The 24,204-nt window shown below is 36.4% G+C and overlaps 1 protein-coding gene across 10 annotated transcripts in view; it reads left to right on the top strand.

The window, feature by feature from the left end:
- SOX6 (SRY-box transcription factor 6) overlaps positions 1 to 21,453 on the top strand; it is a 375,244-nt gene extending 353,791 nt beyond the window's left edge. For 8 of the 10 annotated variants that reach the window (XM_074842580.1, XM_074842581.1, XM_074842574.1 and 5 more), the window contains 3 exons: positions 3,588 to 3,821; positions 6,321 to 6,537; positions 14,491 to 21,453. In XM_074842580.1, the coding sequence (XP_074698681.1) occupies positions 3,588 to 3,821; positions 6,321 to 6,537; positions 14,491 to 14,794 (755 nt within the window). In that variant the 3' untranslated portion in view covers positions 14,795 to 21,453. The remainder of the gene's footprint in view (positions 1 to 3,587; positions 3,822 to 6,320; positions 6,538 to 14,490) is intronic. The other 2 variants (XM_074842577.1, XM_074842578.1) reach the window with 1 other exon arrangement.
- The last annotated feature ends 2,751 nt before the right edge of the window (positions 21,454 to 24,204 follow it).

Here is a 24,204-nt window from a genome sequence, read left to right as displayed (position 1 = left end):
ATGAAGCTGTAACATTTTTAGATTCATTCTGTGGTGTTCTTTGACCCGGTATTGTCCCTAGAGTCTAGTCTGGAATCCAGCTTCCACAAAGGAGTTGCCTGGGATATATCCACAAAAGTGATCATTCTCCTTTAATCTGACTTTAGTTTTAAATCATCAAAGTCATGACAAGTTGAGCAAATGCAAAGCATCTAGGAAGTGAGGCAGTCCACACCCTCAGAAGCTAAAATTGTCACTTTGAGGACAGCCCCAGCCTTTAGGCCGAAGTGTAGAATTCTTTGCCAACTAAGCCATTAGGGCAGCCAAACTGTACTGGTTTTGCAATAATTTTTAATTCTGACCAAGCTCTTAATTCTGAAAATCAAGCTCCTCTTGAGATTGCAGCATGAACTGCAACTAGCAGATAGAGCATTAGTTGCCATAGAGAGACAATTACCAACTTCCACCTCTCTTCTCAGCCTTCATTAGTAGTAGATTTTTATTTTATCTGTTACTTTGGGGTTATTATTTATTAGGCTTTCCTGAAAATATTTTCAGAAAGATATAAAACACTTCTTTGCAGTTGTATATATCTTTTTTAAAAATTTCAGGTGCCTCTTTCAGACTCTGTCAGTCTGAAAGATCTTATCACAATATGAAAAAAACCCATACTTTGTAAAACCTATTGAAATTGTTTATATAGTGCACAATACTGTCTAAATATATGATTGACAAGATGAAGTACCTAAGCACAACCAGTTTGAAAGCTTGTTCTTATGTGTTTCAACTTGTAAGAGCTCACTGAGCATATGTGCTTTTTATATCATTAGCACCTCATTTCTAAGCTAAAAAGGTACTGAGACTTTCTGGCTCCCCACATAGAATCATATGCTAGCAGAAGTATTTTCTTGTAATGCTTTATATGCTGAATATAATTCTGTAGTTCCCAGATAGTCAGAAGACCATGGAAATTACATTACTTTAGTTATTTGCAGAAATTCATTTTGCAGATGCTTTTGTGATGGCCTGTGGGTCAACTTGCAAATATTCCCCCAGAGATCAAGCACAAAGAACATCAACTCTTTGGCTGCTTTTTCAAATCCTTCAAGTATGGACTTGCTTAAAGCAGATGCAGCCAGAGCTTCTTGGCCTTCTTGGGATGGTTGTAATTTATTACTCTAAGTAAGAATTGTTTTCTAACATAACCTTTCTCTGAAAACAGATCATTTATGGTGGGTTTTTTTGTTTATGGTGGGTTTTTTTCCTTCTTTTTTTTTTTTTTTCCCTATCACAATTATATTCAGATTAAAAAGCCAGTCTATATTTTTTGATACTAGTAAAGGCACTCTTTGCCTGCATTAGGATTGAAAGGCCTGGCAAAATGGCTAAAGACAAACTCCTTAGCCATAGTGAATAAGTACCTTTGGGAAAGTAAAAGATGGAAAATCATCATGTGGATTCAAATACGTCTTCTTCCCTTTGCTGTAAGTAGAGTAGCTGAATAACAAATGACAAATTTTGCATCAATAATTTAAATTTTTAAATTTGTCACCAAGTTCCTAGTTGCCCACATACTAGTTACAAATTTTATAGTATTATTTTAAAAGATGGAACAGCCATTACATGATATATTTGATTTTTCTCAAATTATAGGGCCATTTGTCTCTATAAATATTTCCGTGTTACTATGTTTGTAACTTATTATAGTTTCACAATAAATATATCTTCTCTCAGAAGATGGTATATCTGATATCCACCAACCCTTCTGACAACAATGGACAGAGCCTCATTAACTATACATACCCCTACATTGGTCCTACATACAGGTTGCCCAGCAAAACTACTGTTCCCTTTTGCAATAAAAAGCTGACTGCAGCTGCAGCCTCCTGTAAATGCTAAACACCTGTAGCATGGTACTTAGAATAGTATTAAAATAGTTTTGCATCTCACATTTGCCACAAACCTGTCTTCTTTTATGTGCGTGCATGTTAGTATATAAATTGCCAAATTGGTGTCACTTGTAAAGTAATGGCATTGGAGGCATCATAAATTACCATGGTGATCCTTGGGAGAAGACACTGCCGTATACGAATGAGTGTTTTGCTCTCAGAGTAATGTATGTCTTCATCTGGCCCAGTAGTCAGCATATTGCCCTGTGTTGATGGATATAGTCAGCTTGAAACTACACTACATTTCACTGCACAATAAACATGGCTGTCAACACCATATAAAGCAAAATCAATTTATCCTGTATGGTCAGTGCGTTTTAAATGAAAGTAATGTACTGTGGACCTGGTGGCAAAAAGGTAGTGTATTAGTTATGCATCCTCTATTTTAGAACTTTTTTCACGGAAATGTATTTCCTATAGAATTTTTTTAATGGTATACCTAACATATAGTGTTTTCACACTAAATTAGGAAACCTAGTTTTTGCACAATTAAAAACTTGAGTCTGTCACTGAAACCAGTAAATCTGCAAATTTTTAGTGTAAAGAACTAATCTTATATTATTTGGCAAATAAATGTGTCAGGAGCTGTAATAGTTTACAAAAAAGGAGGCCTATTGCTGTGCTAATTTGTTGTCGAGTACCTTGCTTTTTCAAGGTATAGAATTATATGAACAGTTTGATGAGGCCTAAGACTAAGTATGTCACTCTCCTGCTGTAAAGACTTTTTGCATTTCTTTTATAGCTAAGGTATAACCGTAAAAACATATGTTATCATCACAGTTACAAAAGGTTTTCTGGTACAAGCATGCCTTATCTAGGCTTGCTTTTCTCTTTCTCCTGTATTAACTAGTTCTATGCCTCATACTCAGCCCTGGGAAGTCTAAAACCCTATGAAACTTTGCTGTTTATGGTCAAGGAGCAGGGCTGGATGCATTCAAAAAACTGGTTAAGGCTAGAATGTACGAGTCAAATTGATAGTGGGTAATGACAGGACACTTGGAGTACAGTAAAGCACAGCAGTCATGGAGAAGCTGGAGTGCTTGTCTCCCATTCCAGAAGCTCCAGGATGCTGTGCATGTACCTGTTGAAGGCAGACAGTTTTATTACATAAAACTGCTCCAAGACAGATCTAAAATTCAACTAAAGCAGATGTGACTTTAAAATGTTGAGCTCCAAATATAATGAGATCCATACAACTAGCAGCATGTACCTGGTGTACTGTATAATTTATTTTATGAAATGTTTGGCAAGTGCTTCACTGCTCAAGCAGCAGTCATTGTAAATTACTTGTGTGAACAGGTCTACATCAGTTTGGATTCTCAAGTGTAGCTTTATGTGAGTTTTGTTGAGCATTCAGAACATGCATGCTATGTTAAAGTCCCAAATGGAAACTTTTTCAAATCTCCATACCTTAACTGGAGAAATACCAGTGCAATTTGTTTCTCACTCAGATGTTGATGCCTTCAGCTGGGTGAGCCCAATCGATTGCGCTGAAATCACTGGATATCCTTTCTCTCTCTCTCTCCCGCATAGATCTGGCAGCAAAAAGAGAGAGAAAAAGAGAATGAGGCTAAAACAAACACAGCACTGAAAGCGCTTGCGTAATCCACATAATAATGTTTTGCATCCATCTTGTTTCTTCCTGCCCTGACATTACAGGGAGTAAAGCAATGAATGGCTCTGCAGCTAAACTACAGCAGTATTATTGTTGGCCAACAGGAGGTGCCACTGTGGCTGAAGCTCGAGTCTACCGGGATTCGCGGGGCCGAGCCAGTAGCGAACCGCACATCAAACGACCAATGAATGCTTTCATGGTTTGGGCAAAGGATGAGCGTCGAAAAATTCTCCAAGCCTTCCCTGACATGCACAACTCCAACATTAGCAAAATCCTAGGTAAGTGCAAGACAACGAACAAATCATGACTGACTGAACCAAAACTGAGGGAAGCTCAGAAGGCTCTGCTACAGTAGTGGCAATTGGCAGAGGTTAGTTATTTTTGGATCTGTGGAAAGATGAGGTTATTTATATTGGTGACACAGGCCAGTTACTTCCTTCTTGGATATGCAACTTCTCTAATTTAGGACATATTTTGTTTGGGAGATGTTGACTGAAATTGGAATTACTGAAACTCATACAAATGAAGACTCATGGGTTGTTTTTATTTTCATTCCCTTCCTTTTCCCTTTCTGCCCCTTCCCTAATGCTTTTTATTTTCAACGGCAGAGTCACAACAGGCTTTAAAGACTTAGTAGCATTCAAAAGGAACATTTTGTGAAATCTGTTGCAAGAGTGTATCCTGATAAAAGGTCTAATTCCAAGATTCCATTAGAAGTGACCTGAATGCAAAATGGTACTTGCTAGAGTAAATACTGGGAAAAAATTAATAAAGTACAAAATCAAAATCCAAGGTTTATGTCAGACAGTGCAGTGTCAAAGAAAGAAACCTGGCACAGTTCAAAAGACATGCATACCTTCTCGCATGCAAAATGATGTTTGATTCAAAATGTTAGAATGTTCAAAAAGCTAAGGAAGCACTAGTATCATACAATTAAAATATTGCTTAGTTAAAAGACACCATACTTAATATTTAATTTGTATAGATTGGGATGATCAGGGAGTATACCATGGATTATATTTTGCCACCGTGCAAATAAATTGGCTCATTTTTGAGAAATTTTGATTTGCTTTTTAAGACCCCTCCAGAGAATTAGAAACATACGTGAGAACGAGTGGTGAAATGTTAAAACCTATATTTGCTTTCTGAGTCTTTGAAGTGAAAGACAGATTCCAAATGTAACTCGTAATAAATAAAAGTAAAAATCAAGCTTCCTCTGTAATCATTTTATTGTAAACTTTGAGTTCAAATACATTCTTACCAAAGTTTGTTGCATGTTAGTTCAATCGGAGGCAGGAATACATAGAAATAAATGTTACTTTGTCCTAAAACTTCCAAAATCTTACTTAGTATTTCTCATATTTTTGTCTACCATATAAGTAAGTTATATGAATAGCCTTTCAGTTTTGTATAAAACCTGCACTGTTTCAGTGTTGGCAGCTGTAGGGAATCTATATTATTTGTGTGCATTCTGTGAAAAAACTATTAGGAGCATAGTAACTGTATTCATTAAAATGTAAACTTCCAGCATAAATATTTCAGAAGTGCCAGCAATTGAGTGTTTGTTAACCATGGAATTAACCTGTCAGTATCTGCTCTGCCACAAATAAGTCTATGTCCATATAATATCTGTGCAACTTTTCCAGGACAATGAGAAAAGCGACTGAAATATTAGAACTGACACAGAGTATTGCTGGCTACGGATAATATTTATACAACTTTTCCATTTGTTGATGTATGAAAAATCTTGGTAAAAGAATAGCTTCCACCCACGTTTACCACAGCTGTAATCGTTTTATTCATCTAAAATACAACAAAAAGCTATTTTCTGCATTTCTTATCCCCTAGAAAAAAAAATCCCGCTTCTATTCAAGTGTTTAGATAGCTCCTTATAAACAATACAAGAGATTGGAATACTTTTTCCTCTTCCTGTGTACACTGTGTTAATTTTTTAACTTTTTTATTGGTGCAGCTTTCAATGAGAGTTTACACTACCTGAAGTGGTGTATATAATTACAATGTGCTTTCTGTTTTTCTTTTTTTTTTTTTTTTTTTTTAATATAAGCTTGTTAAATATAACTTTCTCAGTGCAGTTCTGTGCATTTATTACATCTGGCCAGAAGATAATATGCATAATAGGATTTAAAATATGGTAAGGTGCCAATATCATGCCAAGCTTATATCAGAAGATTAGTAAATTTAAGACACCCAGACAGCAAGGGATTTTTCATAATTTTGTTGAATCTATAAGGTTTTGATAATTTTTTTCCTGCTACATAGCAAGGTATTAATATCTATTAGTAGGAGTGTATACACCAAATTCTCATAAAGCTATCAAAGAAGCATGTATCCCTAGGCAATGTGTTAAGCTTTTAACAGTAAAAGTATGGTTGTAGGCCTTACTTAACCATAATACTGTGCATGGAATTACAAAGGTATAGAATTATTCACAGATTAATGCTCATATTGTAAAAAACTAAATAGTCTGTTTTGCAGCATGAGCTGAGATTTTGAGAAGTAACTATTGATTGTAAGTGCACTTATTTAATAGAGATTTACATATGTTTGGTCTGCAGCAATATCTGGAAGTCAAGCGTCTTTTAAGCTGTCTCAGGTTGTGCATCCCAATATATGTGCTGGCTGGTGTAAACTCAAATCAGTTTGTTTAATTAACTTACTTAAAATGTGTTTGTTGTGGTGAGAAGGCATGTTGAAATGTGTATGTGTAAAGCTAAACCTGCTTTACTTGAGTACTCACTAATGTTTTGTGTTAATAGGATCTCGCTGGAAGTCCATGTCAAATCAAGAGAAACAACCTTATTATGAAGAGCAGGCACGGCTAAGTAAAATCCACCTAGAAAAGTATCCTAATTACAAATACAAACCTCGACCAAAACGTACCTGCATCGTTGATGGAAAGAAATTGCGTATTGGTGAATACAAACAACTGATGAGGTCTCGAAGACAGGAGATGAGGCAGTTTTTTACTGTAGGGTGAGTACTATTGTTGTGCTTGCTTTCAAAGACAAGCATGCTGTTTGAAAACAGACAGACTTGCCTATTTAAGTCACTGACTAATGTCATTTAGAAGGTAAGGATTTGAACCTGTAAAACCTTATTAAAAACATAAGACATATCATGGAATATGGAGCTATCAGCTTGCCGCTGAGTGCTGATGATGAAACTGATTGTGGAATTCTTTAAGGTCAAAAGAAGTTGTTTCCCATTAGCCTGAAATATTTGAATCATGTCTTTTGTGAATTATTACTAAGTTTATCCATTCTGGGTTAATAATGAGTCCAGGATCATTTCCTAAATTAAGGCAAGAGCAAAGAGAAAACCACAAAAGATTATTCCCATGTAGAATAAGGAGTCAGGAGAAGGGGGAAAAATGAAAAGGGAAAGGGGTAATAGCAGTTACGTTAGGAACACACATGAATGAATGATATCATAGCATGAGGCTATTTAGGAATTTTATTATATATAGAACTGTGGAAAAAATATTTTTAAAAAAATGTTTTAGGAAGAGGCTTTCAAGTAGTGGATAGATAGACTGGGTAGATTTATATCTCAGAATATATGGCTCAAAAAGATCCTGGCACAGTTTTAAAAACATTGTGTATTTTTTAACAGTATTTCCTCTAGCCTTCAGCAGAGAAAGCAGCACTTCGAAAGATCTACAGGCTAAAGATAACAAAACTCCAGTGAAACAACTGCACCATAACTGATTTCTCTCTCCTGTTTTTTATGAATTAATCTGTGATGCTCAGTGCTCTAACACAATGTTTCTGGTGGTTTACAAAGAGTCTAAAAGCTATCTCCAGTGCCAGCCTTTCCAAATTCACAATGTTCTGCTTATTTCTCTAATCACAATAGTCTCCTTTTGTTGGGTACTTCACTACCAGATAATTGACCTTGACGTTGATTATGTGCCCTCATTTTTGGCTTGGGATGTAGAACTCCTGTTGCAGTCAATTATTTTGTGGTACAGCCTGCAACAATGTAGGCTCTTTCTTCAATCAGTAAATAGAAGTGGTTTTAATATCTTGAAATAGCCTTCCAGTCTATAGTTTTGTCATTGTTTTTTATTCTTCACTCTAAGGGAAATTGTTTACTAATAGGCTTCCATCAAAATTGTACATAGAACTCTAAATAGAAATCTGAATTTATACAGCACATCACAAATTATATTCAGATTGAGGGAATGAAACTCTAGCTTATGTCTTCCAAAGCAGATTGACAGACCAAATGACATCTAGACAAGAAATGCAAAAGAAATGCCAAAACAGCAGTCTGAACAATTTGAGAATTGTTTGCTAATTCAAAACAGTATTAAGCAGTAGCATTTTACACATTGGAAGTGGTGGCTAAATATGGAGGTGAATATGGAGGACGGATTTAAGAAACTTCTAAAAGTGCCTACTTAAAGAATGACGTTGTGAATTTAAAAAACTAAAAAAAACCCTAATGAAAACTATTCAAAATTAAACTGCTGGCACAACCTAAATGTAACATCTTTCTCATATATCGAACAGTATGATCACAAAGACCACGAGAATGCCATTATTTTCTTGATAGGATTAGTTCTAATTCATATTTATGCTAAGTCCACTTCACCATGCTCTATCCATGTTGAAGAAGTTTCAAAGTAAGCATAAATTACCTTTGTGGACTTATATAATGATACAGTGGACTTTACTGGAAACAACAACTTTTAGTTATGTAAGTGATGAAAAAGGGAGTATGAAGTCTAATGGATGTGTTCAATAAAGGTGAAATGAGATCTGTGTTGCAGTTCAATATGAATACAAATTTTGATACTGAGGAAACACAGGCTGTGGTTTAAAAAAATTATTTCATGCTTTTTTTGTGACTTTCCACTGTTGCCCCAAATTCCTTTTTTCCATAAAGAAAAAATTAAAACAAAATTCTTGGAAGAGACCAAGCAAAAAAGGTGTAAAAAACAGACCAGGACAGCTTTTTTGAACTGAAACATATAACATGGCATAAGATAATTCAGCAGAATAGTCTACTGAGTAATAAAAAGCAATACTTCATACAAATCAGATTACAATTAAGTGAAACATAGTAATTGAGCCCACGAACTTCTTAAACTTACTCTTCCTTGTGTTTCACATAAATATCACATAAAGCATCAGCTGGAACGGTTTTCCTAACTGACCTCGTACACCCATCATTTTTCCACTCTTTGATGGAACAAACAGCATAAACCGTCCTTCAGAACTGTAGATGTGAGACTTGGGATGCAGTTTCCTTTTCAGAATAAAACAGGAGACAAATGTGGGTTTTAGGATTGAATATACTCTTAAGTTTACAGTAAATATTTCAGTGTAAGATAGAGAACAAAAGTACAAAATAGACTCAAATGAAATGTGCCAAGTGCTTCATACTTCTTGAAGTCCTGCTGTTTTTTCTTTTTTTTTTTTAAAGCACATACCAATTAATTTGGGAATGGGTATACCAAAATGGCAAAAATTTATCATCACAGAATAAAAAGATGAATAGGAGATGTGTCAAGAGAAAGAAAGACCTTCAAAACTGGTGGTTAGAGGAAAGTATAAATAGCAAGAAAAATTATATTCTTTTGTATTGTGTTTGGTATTCTCCTATTCCAAATGTACATTTATGGCATAAGCAATCCAGCAAGGGCTAGTTCCTATCAGATACCCTTGGGTGAGCCACTGGCTAGCACAGAATAATCCTACCATGTGTACAACTAAAACACACCCCACCACAAACACAGGAAGAGTTTTACACTGCTTGAACTTTCAAGGTGCAAAAAGCTCATACTACTTACTTCAGTGAGCCAGATTCTTTGATAAACGTTGGTAAAATGCACAAAAGCTGTTTAGAGAATCTCAATATATGAACTAGACAGGCTTTAAAATAAAATAGAGAAATGAGCTAATGGATGACTAAGTTCTGTTCTGATTTTTGGAGGAAAAGCTTCCAAAGAATTGAATGAGAGTGAAGATTTCTTGGAATAAATTGGGCAGGAAATTCATGTTTTGAGATAAATGTTATATATGTAATAGACCAGCACAAAACTCTAGGAACTGGCAAGTCCACACAACAGAGTGAAACTTAAAATGTGTGTAGGCCTTCTATTGCATCCCTACGTGAATGAATTTTGTTCCAAATGAGGCAGATAATATACAGAAATAATTCATGTTTAATGCAGAGTATATTAAAAATTTGCTGGTTTTAATCTAGTGGAAGCTGAATCTGAAGCCAGCTATGTCTTTAAAATAATTGAGTTATTTTTAATAGTAAAATTATTAATGGGGAGTTGTGAATGATAACTTCAGCATAAGTTAATCCCTGAACGGACTTCAAGTGATTTACAACTTATCTTTAATAGTACTTTTTTTGGTAATGCATAAATAAATGTGAACTAACAAATGGATCGTATATAAACCATAAATTCAGACATTTTAAGTTAAGTCTGTCTTTTGTTGCCTTGTCTTACAGAAATAATTCAATTCTCAGTCATTTTTACAGTCTAATACACTCTAAATACAAGTATATGATATATACATTTCTCCGCAAAATGATGTAAGCAGTAACCTTTTTCTGGTGTTTTACCAGTGTAAGATGTTAGAATAAAGCCTTTATAGTGTTTATAACTACTGTACACACGCAGTCTGAATGTTGCTAGACTATGGTTTTGAATAAGGCTGTAATATTATACTCCTGTAGCTTGAACTTAAAGTAAGTACACAATGGGTGCTTTTGTGAGATTTACTGTTATTTCATTCCTTATGGGAATGTAAGTTTCAGGGGTGTGTAGCATATAAGCATTTTCCTTAATGCAATTGATTTTGCTTCAGTCATTTAAAGAGCTGTCAGAAAAGAGCTGGGAAGGGATCAGAAAACAATGGTAGTTTGCCAATTTAAATGTTTAGCTAGTTTTGCAAAAGTCAAAAGTGGAACATTTTCCTGGAAAATCCTAAGAATATTAATGCCACAGACTTGTGAGCAGGTCAATTGGTCTAGGATGTTACCTCCTTTTTCATATTTGCCTAACTATTTTGGGCCAAATCTTTGGCCCCAGATCGGGCAGACATGTTAGCAACGCTGGCACAGCAGAGAGGCAAGCGACCTGTAGTAACTGCCCACATAAGGATTTCTTTGGCAAAGAGGAGATGGTGGAGACAGGAATGATTTGAAGCCAGGGTATGTAGCCATGCATCACCGTTCCTCGCAGATCGGAAGAGATAGGAAGATTAATGTTGGGTTCTGGAAATCTTAACCAGGCAGAAAACATCCTTGCTTTAACCATGTGCAACTGAGCTGAATTGTAACGTGTAGCTTGCAGTAAAGTATGTTTTTATCTCCTCACTCCAAGGTCCTATGATAGGCAAAACTCTAGCTTGATACAAGGATTAAACATGTGGAATTTAATGTTGTAAAAAATACCATTAACATGAATGCCTTTAAGAACTACGAATAAAACATAATGGTCAGAGTCATAGGTTAGAAACTCCAACTCTTCCTTTCAGGGAGAGCGGTTGGAATTTAAATAAATGCTCTGATTTCTTCCCCCTTCCCCATCCTATAAAATTGAATTACTTCGAAAATGATAACACTCATCTCCAGTAACATATGCCATCCATATAGTTTGCGATATCTTAAAATAAGGCTTTCTGGGATGTAATGCAGCAACTTGAGCAGAATTTACAGTGACAACCTGATCAGCTCTAAATAATAACAGGGCTCAAGTGAGAGATAGGTGTCCAGTTATTGGGGGTGTGTGGGTGCCCATGTTTAAGTGCTAGCAAATTTTTGCTAGCAAATGAGTAGCAATTTGAGACACTTCCCATTTAGGTGGTAGTTACCCCATGTTTACAGTCCCACAGTGAGATATAGGTAATTTAAAGCTCACAGTTATTACCCACCCAGCAGCAGGCATGCACACCATGCCTGATTTTTATTTAACATGTAAAAAAGAACTGCATTTATGAATGAGAAATTCAGTAAGCCTTTAACTTTCTTGTTACACTGATCAAGTTCTTTACCGGTTAGATTCATTCTATAGTTTGCCATGCATTGGGTGCGTTCTCAAGTAAAAGGTATCTCTGTAAATTCTGCTTTGTTATGCTCAGATGATCTGCTCCCTTTTTGCTTTGAAATGGGTGGTAACAGGACAAATATACTTTGTACCTTTGAAATGTGGATATGCAAAAGAGTTTTGCTGACTTGATAAGCATTTGAAAGAATATCTGATTCTTTTAACATAGTCTGTCCTTCAGGGCTTAACACTGACAACCATCATTTTACCAAGGCACCTCACAGTACTGTCCTAAACAGATATTTTTTTCCTTCTTGCTGCTTATAAAAAGGCAATTTGCTTCTAAAAAAATGCAAACTTTTCTGGGGGAAGGGCTAGGGGTGGTTATTAGAGTTCTGATCCTTAGTGTCATCTATAACAAAAGAGCAGCTTGCACTCAGTCATTCTTTGAGTGTATTCTACAACTCTTATTAGAAGCATTGTAAAAACAACTTTCCTCAAAATGTCTTTTGGCATTAATATTATGGTGGTCTTTGATGAACGATGGGGGATGCTTTGTTTTGTGAATTTATTTATTCTAAGAAATATCAGAAAAAAGATTAGTACCAGCAGTTGTTAGATGGGCAGATTAGAGATCATTAAGTGTGTATGGCCTGGTGACAGCTATGTAGAATTTTGCTGTGACCATGCGTGCGTTCCTTTTTCCTTTGCTTTGTGGAAACTGTCATTACTGTGAATATTTTCTGTGTCTAAAAGTTGTGGAGGAGATACATATGGGTTTTTAACAGTGATAATTTATACTCCCAACAACATGCAATCCTAAAACAGAAATGTTCCCATGTGAGGTAGGTGTTCAATTTTATGGATAAAGTATTGAAAGATGTTTGCATAAAATCACTTGCAAGCAAATACATTGGCTGAAAATTGTTTTCACAGAACATTTATCAGACCATTTAAAAAGTGAAAATTTAGTGAAAAATCCCTAGCTGTTTGTAAATCATCTGCAAATCATCATTTGCAAACGGGAGTATAATGACTGTGTCAAATGAATTACTGTGATGTTTTTGCTCGCTGCTAGCCAGGTGTACCATACTTATACAACAGATGTTTGAATTTCTCAAGCTGTGCAGAGGCTTTAAGAGTCAGGCTAGCAGTACCAGCAATGAGAGTACTACATGCTATTTCAATATTATCTTAAACGGAGCGCTTATGATTTGACTGTCTGTATTGGTTCACAAACTTGAAGGACTTTGGTTTCCCAGTCACTCTGTAGTGTGATATTTACCAAAATTAGAGTTTGATCAATGAACAATAAAGACTCCACATTCAGGGTTTTGTAAATAAGCTTTACATTATTTTGTGTATTGATTTAGCCAATGATTAAGGATTTGCAAGAGACTGGTTTGTGGAATGTCCTTTGGAATTTTAGCATAGAATAACACAGTGGTCAAGAAGTTACAGATTCGTTAGACTATTCAAACGCACCTGACACTGTTTCTCCTGCTAAAATTATATAATAGTTCTCTAATACTCGGTCAATATTGCTCTAAAGAAGGTTGGGAATACATTGAAATATACGATTCTTTAAATAGATTATGCAAATAGGCATGTATGTTCAATAACTAGTCAATACTAAACCAGCATATTCCAGAGCACTTAAGTATTTCTGATACTGGACTATATTCATTCAGTGTCACATCTAAAGTACGATGGAGATTCTCTTCCTTCAGACAAGTTATATCCTTTCTTTTTCTCTTACCTTTATTCAAGGTAATGATCCAGAAATAATACGAGAATATTTGTATGAATATTTTAATATAGAAAGTATGTTCTTAGTTAATTAACCCAAATGTAAGAAGTAGATTTAATTAATTTGTAGTCAATAAGGGCTTGACCGTGGAATGGGTTCAACAACCTGACATTACTCAGCAAAGCGTTTGAATATACATACATCGTGATAAGAAGAGACATTGCATCACTTAGTACAACTATGCACATGCTTACAGTAAAGGTTGTGTTGAATTTCTTGACTAGCAGTGATATAAGCCTATTTGGTTGAAGTGTATTGCTCCAGGATGCTTAAAATCACACACACACATGAAAAAGACAACATTACACAGTGCACAGTTAGATATCAGAAGGTAAGATGTGTCAAAAGTAGAGGTAGTGCACCCTTAATTGAGACTTCCCATGTATTTGCATTGTCAAAATAAATCAGATCTGACATTGGGTCCTCAGGAGGAAGTCTTAATTTCTGTAGACTGTCTGTTACCATAGAAAAAAAGAACATTTGTTCTTTTTTTGAAGTACTTTTCTTCAAAAAGTCGGTCTTACACATTAAATCCTGAAGAACAAATGGCATTCCAATTGTGGATTTAAATAAAAATCAAAAGCCAGCAATAAAATATCAAAAGTATTTCTAAGTGATGTAGGAGTCTACTTGGCACTTAAATAGTAAATTGCATACTTACAGTTAGACAATCTTACTTAGTTACATGTCTGCCATTTTAGGTACTTACAGGTAATCTTGAGGTCCCCTCATTAACAGAAGCTCTTGTCAGGAGTTTGGAGGATTTAGATTTTGCATACATGATGTCTACAGTAGCAGTGAGGCATCACACAGGTGCCTGAAGCCTTTTGATGATCTCTGTCCAAGTGCTAGCCAGTATGGTTTAAATGAACACATAAAATACATAAAAGAATCAACGTCTGGTAGCTACTAAACAGTTCACTCTCCAGTTGTCCTTATGGGGAGCTAAGATGAACCAGTACCGTACAGGACCATACTGTGAACCCCAGAGGAATGCATGCAGCCTTTCTAGGAAACCACCTGCTTTTCTTTCATTTGAACTTGCAGGAGGTCTCTTCTTCTCTGAGCGCAGGAAATCACATTCCCCTCTTGTTTTTCCTTCCAGACAACAGCCTCAAATTCCAATCACCACAGGAACAGGGGTTGTCTATCCTGGTGCTATTACCATGGCGACTACCACGCCATCACCTCAGATGACATCCGATTGCTCGAGCACCTCTGCCAGCCCTGAGCCCAGCATCCCCGTCATTCAGAGCACTTATGGTATGAAGACGGACAGCGGAAGCCTTGCTGGAAATGAAATGATAAATGGAGAGGATGAAATAGAAATGTACGAGGACTATGAGGATGATCCCAAATCAGACTATAGTAGTGAAAATGAAGCCCATGAGGCAGTCAGTGCCAACTGAGGAGTGTTCACAGAATTAAAGTACTCAGACTCATTTGGGTTTTTTGGGGTTTTTTTTGAACAAAAGTTCTTAAAGAGCCTGCATGCATGTGTGGCTCCTACAGTTACATCAGCAGAATGGTCTTAAATGTTTCTTAACGTGTGAGACAGATTGTTTCCCTAATTTTTCATGAACTTGGGTTTTTGTTTTTGTTTTGTTTTGTTTTTTTTAATTTAGATGAAGACATATATTAAATATCAGACATCAGGACTTGAAAACTTATATGAATCAATAGCTGTCTTACAAGTCTTACCTTTTGTCTTTTTCCGTTTGGATGCTGATAAAGGTTTAAGTTACTGTTTTAGATGGGGGTTATACATTCTCACTCAGGTATGCTGTGCCAGCCTACAGGTTGTGAATGTGTTTTTATTCTGGATTATTTTAGAAAACAAAACCTGCAGATTTCATATTGTGAAACAGAACAAGTCCGCAAGTGTGCACATCTGTGCATCATAGCTCGTCTTTAAAAAATAGTCTCTGAATTCCATTTTTTCCATATGTATAGCTGAACTTCTGATGTGCCAAACTTTTCATAACTTTTGAATCTTAACATTTAAAAAAAAAGTCTTAAAGGAGACACTGTAAAGTCTTAGACAATCCTTTGGCATCTTAAAAAAATTATATATAAAACCTAATTTTTTCCAGAATATGGTAAAGTACTCAGGAATCTGGAGACAGGATATTCTTAAGTAGTGAACATGGTTGCCATAGTGCATGTGCCCAATTGCTTTTGCCTCTTGATGTGCCATTAGTGTGAAATTTTAAGTAAGCACAAAAGAGTGATCACCAGCTATGGACGGGCCTGTCTTAGCAGTGTGAGGCCACCTCTGATTACATTCTCTACACCTTTGCTTTTAACCCTTGCATTCAGTCTTAACACATTTTCTCTTAAATAATTTATTCATTCCAGAATGTCAAGGGTCCAAATACTTAATATTTATTGTTAAAAGTACTGTTGGTGGCATTACACTTACAATTCCTTATTGATATTTTAAAGAACCCCTTCTTTCTCCTCCCCTAAATTACACAGGTATATAAAAATAAAAGTGCACCTGCTACTAAAATGAACATGACATTTATGAATGAGAAATTCAGCTGTTCCTGTAATACTGTATGTTCAAGGAACACTTAGAAACACTCTGCTATATGTAATGCAAAATAAAGTGAGTACTTTTATATGTACATACAGTACAAATATTCCTAAAAAATTGTGTTTATAGTTATAAACCTCTATAAGACAGCAAAGGCAGATGTAAAATCCAAACTGCATGTAGAGTCCACCATGATGAATTTTTAGGGCCCGTAGAATCCTACAGTGAATCGTGGCTCCATACAACATGTTCCTGGTGTCACCTGAAGGAACTGTTTGCTACCTTAAGTATTTATGCAGTGATTTATATGTGAGACTCCTAGTGGGGGAGAGAAGGCTACACAAATATCTGACTTGCAAAGCTGGGAAAATGGTGCATCAAAAATATTTATTGAATATTAGTCATGTGGGAATGTAAGCCAGATCTTGATGAGTGCTTGTCAAGTGTTTTGGGATCTCTGGATGTAAGGTGCTATAGAAACTAAAGTTTTTATTTGTACTACTACTAGAAACAATGCAATTGCTAGAGAAAATTCTGGGAAACGTACAAGAAAGAGATATTCAAAGATTGTGAATTTATTAAATTTCAGCAACAGAGAAGAAATTGCCTTTAATTTTTTCCCTCACACTCCACTCCTGTTCACAAATACATCACTGTATATATATGCAGATCCAATGGGCCTGATGAATACATGTGCTGAAGCTCCTCAACTCCCTCAGCTTTTATTTTGAATTGGTTATGTTCAGCACATTGGTGATAAATTCAGACTCGGGCTGAGAGGTATGAGTGGGCCTAGAGCAGCTCCTCTTGAAGTCTGTGGGAATCTTCCCACAGAGCTGAACGGGCTTTCTTTAGGGCCCAGACAATGAAAGAAGTATAGTGTTAATGCTGGCTATCCTCGTGCTACCATCCTATCTTGCAGAAATTCATGAGGCGCAATGACAAGATGCTGTACTGGGAGCAGTCATTTTACTCATAGCCCCACCAATACCTACCTAGTTGAGCAGAGATAGCCATTGTTACCACTGTAGGAATTACATTTAAATGTGCGAGAACAAACCCCCAAGACAAAGAAGATTGTTCAATTTACAGGACAATTTATAAAGATAATGGCATAGAAACACAATGGTCAAATTTCTCTGACCATTTTGTAATTTGGAACAAAATGCTATATTTTTAATATTTATTTAAATGTGTTCTGAGTCCATGTCTAATAAGCAATAAACTGGTCTAGCCAAGACTTTAAAGGCATATGCTGTGTCGTTAGCTGGTGAGCGCCCTCTTTAAGCTGGCTAAGGTACTAATAGAAAGTGTTTTTTGTTCTTATAATTGCTTGGGAATTTGAACTGGTTTTAATACATTCAGCTCAGATTGGGGGGAGGATACCATTATTTCCTAAAAAAATGACTATTTATTAATGTCTTACATAACTCTCCACTTAGAAGTATCTCTCCCTCCCCCCACGTCACTTTCTTTCTCTCTTGCTCTCTTTTTTTCTGGTTTTGTTGCATAGGTAGAATGCTGTATTGCTAGCATTGTATTTTATGTAATTATTTTTTTGCACAAAGGCAAACATTTAGATTAGTTGGTTAATTTTTTTAAAATTTTATGACCATGCCAAAATAATATTCTGCAGGCTTGTGGAGAACAAAGGACTGTTCTTTAGGACTGAAACTTGATTTTGCTTGTAGTACAAAAAAACACACACTCACAGATGTTGTTTCGTAAGTGTTATAAGCACTGGATATAAATGGTATTTTTTATCACTTCTGACTAATGTGAAACTGTTGTACGAAAACTACATGAACAAAAGTCATCTGTTTCGACTCGTGTGGGCCTGCCTCACAGTTGCCGGATTTGAGTCATTTTTATGTCTTGTTATTTCATTTATTTATGCAAAATACATGTATGTATGAACACTTTGTTTTAGCTCCAGCCCTGCCTCAATGCTGATGCTCTGTATGTTAAAGCCACATTCTTGAAAATGACTGGCTGTTCAGGAATCACCAGCTGGTAAAAATTGCATTTATTGGCTGGGGGAGTGGGAAGAACATATTTGAATCGGAATTGTGCATATGAGCATTTTATTCTATTTATTAGCCGTCATTGGCTCTAAAAAGTCAGTAGAAATCGAGAAAGGACAATCATAAGGATAAAAACCAACACTTTTACTTTATTAATCGGAGCTCAAAACAAAGTTTTTGATGAATTTACCATCTCATTTTAGAATTTTTTTAAATTGTGTAAATATAACATAGGAAATAGAATTTTATTTTTTGTTCATGGATACTTAGTGAAGTATAAGTTATGTATTTACTTTTGTTCTATATCAGTGTATGTTGGTCCATATTAAATGCTGACAAGTCACTGTACCTCATGTAGATGCTGAATTTACACCCGCAGTGTGAGCGCAGTATTGTGGACCTGTAGCTGGGACAGCAAGATGCCTCACTTGTGCTCTCACTGATTTTTAATGGCATATTCCACAAACACAGAATACTTTCTTCTTTTTTAGAAAGTTGATACATTAAGCATACCAAATTTCTGATACATTTGATAGGAAACAGTCTTCTGAATCCAAGTAAAACTGATGAGATATTTTGCTTCTTAACAAGCATGGCATTTGGAAGTCAAAAGCATATCCCTGGAAAGATTATTATGACTAAGATGGCCCTTGCAATGCAGTCAAGACTTCATAATATCAAACCTTTATTTTCTACATTCATTAAATCATGTTATTGTCATATTAGGCTCTAATACCAGGGGAAATAGTTCACACAATACACAAAGAGGACTTGTGGAATTGCTTTTTAAGCATTGTGTTTGAGCCCCCCCTTAATAACTCTGACTGAAGAAAATAACAACTCCATTCAGGTAATGCACAAATATAGTAATACTATTTTCTCTGTGAACAGACAGTTTATTTAATTAACAGATACAATATATTTTCTTTTTGGAAAATTATAAAATACTTATTTTCAAGAGAAGAACACTCCCGAAACAGTCTGGTACCAGCTAGAATAGTTCACTTCATATTTCATAAAAATGGAAGATAAAAGTCTTAATGGAAACAGAACTGCTTTCCAGGGTTCAGGTTTACATGGAGAAATGACTCTGATGAAGTGGCCCAATTCTGGTCTGCCTGTATGTTTGGGCATCACCATTTAGCTTGCGAAACCGCCTGCTGAGAATACATGGGATCGCAACGAGCTCCTAAATCAGTGTACTCAGGTGCAGCATGAGGCAGGGGGAGGGCAAAAGATGGGATTGCTCCGGGATGGGAATGCAAAACAAACAGCAGCATTAGTCACAATAAATAAAATACCCTGTGCAAAGAGTACAGCAGTCAGCTGTGGGCAGTTCCTGCTTTGAGTACAAACACAACCATCTCCCAAAGCAATCTAAAACATAGTCCTCCCTCTGGGTCGGCTTTCTGGTTTTGTTTTTTAGTCGTATCAAAGGCGTGGCATTTCAAAATCATTTCCTAGCAAAACATACTACAAGATTAACACCCCCATTCTCCCCCAGCAAAACACTTACCTACCTGCTTAATATTAAGCACGTTAGTACTTCCATGGCGGTCATGAGGACCAGTAAAGCATTGGCGTTAAGCGAGGCAAACTTTGCTGAGCCAGGGCCACAGTGCGAACAACTGCACTGGAGACGCAGCCAGCAGAATGTATGATAGAGTTCTTCATGGTTTTATGAGAAGTTAATGAATGGGCTTGGACCCTTGGTGTTTTGCATGCTTTTTTAAGATTCAAGTTGGCACTTAAGCATGTTCTTTTAAAAGAATAATACTATATGACCTCATTTGATCTTTTACAAAACACTCTCTTTCCTTTAAAAAAACTTCCCCCAAACCTTTTTTTTTATAGAACCCATTGATATCTGTGATTTTTCTCAGATCAAACTACATTTTTGATATACTGTAATGTCCTACTACAGAAGGAAAAAAAAATGTATATGCAAATATATTTCATTTTAATCCATCGCCCTTTTTTAACTACCAGATTTGTTGGAAATGGTGACAAAGAAGTATTCTGAGATTTCACACGCTGGGTAAAAAGGGGGTGGGGTGGGGTGAACTGGGCTAAAGGAAAACTTATCAAATTGGTATTTATGGCAATATGAAAGCTATAAAGCAACTTAGTGACATGGCTTGCTTTGTAATTTCCGCTTTCTAAAAACCACAAGTGAGGTCCTTGGTGCTCTTGGAGTATGGGGAATGTGCAAATATTTAACTGTTTGTATGCTGCACATTGCAGACCTGCTAGTGTGCATTCTCCGTTTGTCTTCCTTTGTCATTTGTGTTTTGCTTTCTAGAAAGCAACGTTTTTTTTTCTTGTACCCTTCTTCAGCTTGTAGCAGACTAGAATGCTTAGCATTTATGTTCATTCATTATTGTATTTCCCATGTAAAAATTTTTTTATTACATTAAGACAAGCTTATAAGCTGTTACTACATAACTTATCTTACTGTAACTCTTATTTCCTGACATTGTAATTTGTTTGTGATGTATATTGTGAGATTGTACTCTATGTTAATTTAATCAGCACAATTCACTGACATGCTGGACTGACATGCTAGCTGCTGTTTCAAATTGTAAAGTTTGTGTAGAGCTGTTGGGACAACTGAGACTCTCTTGTCAAGGTACTATGCTTTGATTCCTATAGCAACACTGTGGGTGCAGCTCTTAATGGCGAGGGCTGCTTTGTTGGACACCCACTGGCTAACTTAATGGGCAGGTTTTCTTTGTAGAAATTCTATATACAATGCAGGTACCTACCTGGGCCCATGGCCGGTAATTATTTGGGCGTTTAGAGGAAAAACTAGTGTCTATTGCTGCTTTGAATATGTTTTAAAGTCTGAAAATGTAAATAGTTTATCAAAAAAATCTTGTACAGTCCAGTGTAAAGTTTTTAAATGAACTTAAAGGTTGCCATCACATCTCACACTCTCCTCTTGATACAGTAAAAAAAATGAAAGAAAAAAGTTTGCTAAGGATACTGATTAAAAAAAAAAATCTGTTCTCAATTTAAAAAAAGAGAATAGTTATTCTTAGCTCTGCTTCATTGCATAAACAGACTTCTTGGATTTTGTTGTGCAGTATTGACGTGAGGTAAATTAAATATTAAATAATCTTTCAGTGGTACTTTTAAGAGTCTTCTCCTCCTCTGCCTCAGTTATTAATGGAAAAGACAAAATTGAAAGACACTGTCCATATACAGTATGTTCTGGTGTACATTGGCACCTTACCTACATGTTTCGGGGGGGGAGGGATTTTTTTTAATTTTTTTTTTTTTTTTTGCACAAGGTGCTTTCCTGATATGTTAAACATGTCATCCTTGGGTGATACAGTATATGCCATGATAGGGGTTTAGACCCCTCAGGGGAGTGTCTATAAGACTGCCTATTTATGCTCATTTACCTCAAGACTGTCCTCTCTACCCTTAATCTATTCACCATCACTCCATCTTTTGTACTGCTGTTGACACTTACAAATTAAAGATAAATTTTGTTTTATGAGATGTGTGTGTGACTTCTTCTATGCATCCCTTATTATTTCTTTGAAGTTAGCATTAAAGATTGATCACGATGAACTGATGGGCAGGAAAATGCAACTAGGCCTGTTCAGCAACTGAATCTTCCAGCTCTTAGGTTTTCCCTATGCCTTTCCTTTCTACAGAGCCATTTATCAGCCTCTGAAATCCATTAACACCATATGCTGTAAAAGACATGCATGATAACCAACCTAATTTGATAACATTCACTGAGTACCGTCAATTTTGTAAGCAGGAAGTGCTGTCGGTAGCAACATAATCTCAGGATTTTTATTGAGTAGAAATAAGACAAAATGGTTCTCATGTTTCTTCTTTCTTTGCCTTCCCCTTTTCCGCTGCATATAACATTAAACAAACTAACCAAAGTTGACAACAAAAAACCCTGTAGTTGCCATATTGCCATGTCTGTAAACTGCTGCCATTTGTGTATTATGATTGGCTTTTGACTTAGTAATTAGTCATGGTTCTCATAGGAAAAGAATAAATTACATTGAAGTGTACTGTACTGTAACAGAAATGTAACAGAACATTTTGATTGTGCATTACATCAGATTTCAGTCTAGTTTCAGTTATTACACAAACCACCCTGAAACATCTAAGTGGGAAAGAATCCTTACTTCCCTTGAGAGAGCATCACACATGAAAGTATTAAAAATGACATACTGCATTTTGAATCTATGCGATGAAATACTTCAGGGTCAAAAATGGAGGTAATGAAGTTGCTGACCAACATGCTCTAATGGATGAATACATAAATATTGACTTGTGCAATTTAAGCTTTGGTTTCTGGTAAGCAATCAACTAGTTAGTCAAACTGTAACTCTAAAGTGGTCTTCAGGAGAAGGCAGCAAAAAAACCTGTGTTTCTGCTGCTTGAATGCAACAGTTCTACAAAAATGTGGCAATGGCCACACTGTAAGTTTGAAAAACAGAATTAGGCACTAAATCACAGTCAGTCCAGCTTAAACTACTAAAGTCAAAGGCACCTAGAGAAGAAGCACCATGTCATTGGACCTGAATTTTACTTTCATATGGTACATCTGAAATGGGGTCCAATGCTCTGCTGCTGTATTTTCATATTGCTCCACTTAAGACAGCTTATGCCATACAAATTTTAGCTTTTTCTCTGTTTTCCCCACACACACCACCTTACCACATTATTTGTCTCCTTTTCTTGCTGCAATCTGCAGCTGTGAATAATGATCAGTGATCTGGGAAACACTGATGGTGTCAGCTGGGTTGTTACACAGGTACAGCAAAAAGCAAGCTGAGGAATGGCATAAAACAGTCACTGCTTCCTGCAGCAGTAAGAGACAAAATGTTTTTACGACACCTCTAGATGTCAATCTAAAAAAAAAATGCACAAATTACCATACAGGACAGGGTGCTGTCTCTCGCATACAACAATCTTCTGGAGAAGGCAGTGTGTCAGAGGCCGCAGAGCAGCACGCACGGTGTTCCTGCAGCCCAGAAGAGTAGCGTGCCCAGGACAGATGGGTGGCCGTGCACAGGCACCATCCAGTTTCCTTCCCTGGAGGACACCACCAAATGCGTGAGCAACAGAGCACAACCGAGAAGAGACTTGAGGTGCTCCTGCCGCTCATGTCCATTCTCCTTCCCTCTGGCTGAGCACTGAGATGCAGTCTCAGAACACAAACTGCTCACCAGCTGCAGGTTCCCTGGCAGCCCTCAGGACTCACTGCAGTTAGGGGTTTTCAGGATGACCAGGTTCAGTGTGATGGTCTGTCTCCCCACTGGTGACTTGCACCGGGAGTTTCCTCTAGCAATTAATTGCTACCACAGTAGCCCAACTGCAGCAGCATGCACGGGATGGGGGGGGCAGGTAGGCAGGAAGGGGAGAAAGAAGAAAAATAGTAGTTGATTTATTTCTTTAATATAAGGTTTACAATAGAAAATATGAGCTCCAGGTTGTGTCTCTGAGCAGTTAATGACCAGCTGGTTAAGGGCCTTCAAATACTGCCATTGGTCATTAACTGCCAGGAAGTATCCTTCCTGTCATCTATTATTGCTTAATTGTATCAAGACCCACTACAGTGGAGGACTGTTAAATCTGCAGATTAATTGGAATCTGACCCTTAGTAGTTCTAATAATATCAAGGCCGTTGCAGGTTAGCATTTGGGTTCTTGACATGACAGTCCATAACAAATTTCTTCAGAGCTGTTCTGCTTTATATTAATGCCTATTGGATGATTGACACAGTAGAACATAATTGCCCTGTAGAAATCACTGTGGCGTTGTATTAAGAACTACTTAGGGACACTTTAATTTACTTTGACACCACAGACTTTAAAAGCTTCTTTACTTGTATTAAAACCTCCTTAGAGGTCTGGTTGCTGTTGTAGCTCATCAGCAAAGGATCACTTGGTAAGAAAAAAGGTAATTATTAGAGCTTTAAATAATTCTCCTCAAATAATCAAATTACAAAAGAAATGCATATTGATTTTTTGGGTATTTTTTTGCCACTCTTCTGGTTAATTAGCTACTAGCAGGACGTGCAAAGAAACCAACTAATCATTTTAAATTAGGTTTCAAAAATGGGATGGAAGCTCAAAACCTGTAAATGTGAAGTACAAAACCCCTTGACTATTGTATTACTTTCACATCCAGCTTTAATTTTATGAATGAGGTATCTCACACTGCAGACACATGACTAAGCTCCTTTTTAAGTTAGGCCACACAGCGTTATATTTGGAAA

Source organism: Strix aluco, chromosome 16 (assembly GCF_031877795.1).
Source record: "Strix aluco isolate bStrAlu1 chromosome 16, bStrAlu1.hap1, whole genome shotgun sequence".
Taxonomy (NCBI): Eukaryota; Metazoa; Chordata; class Aves; order Strigiformes; family Strigidae; genus Strix; species Strix aluco.
The sequence above is the reverse complement of the archived record's forward strand: the minus strand, read 5'-3'. Positions and strand labels throughout refer to the sequence as shown.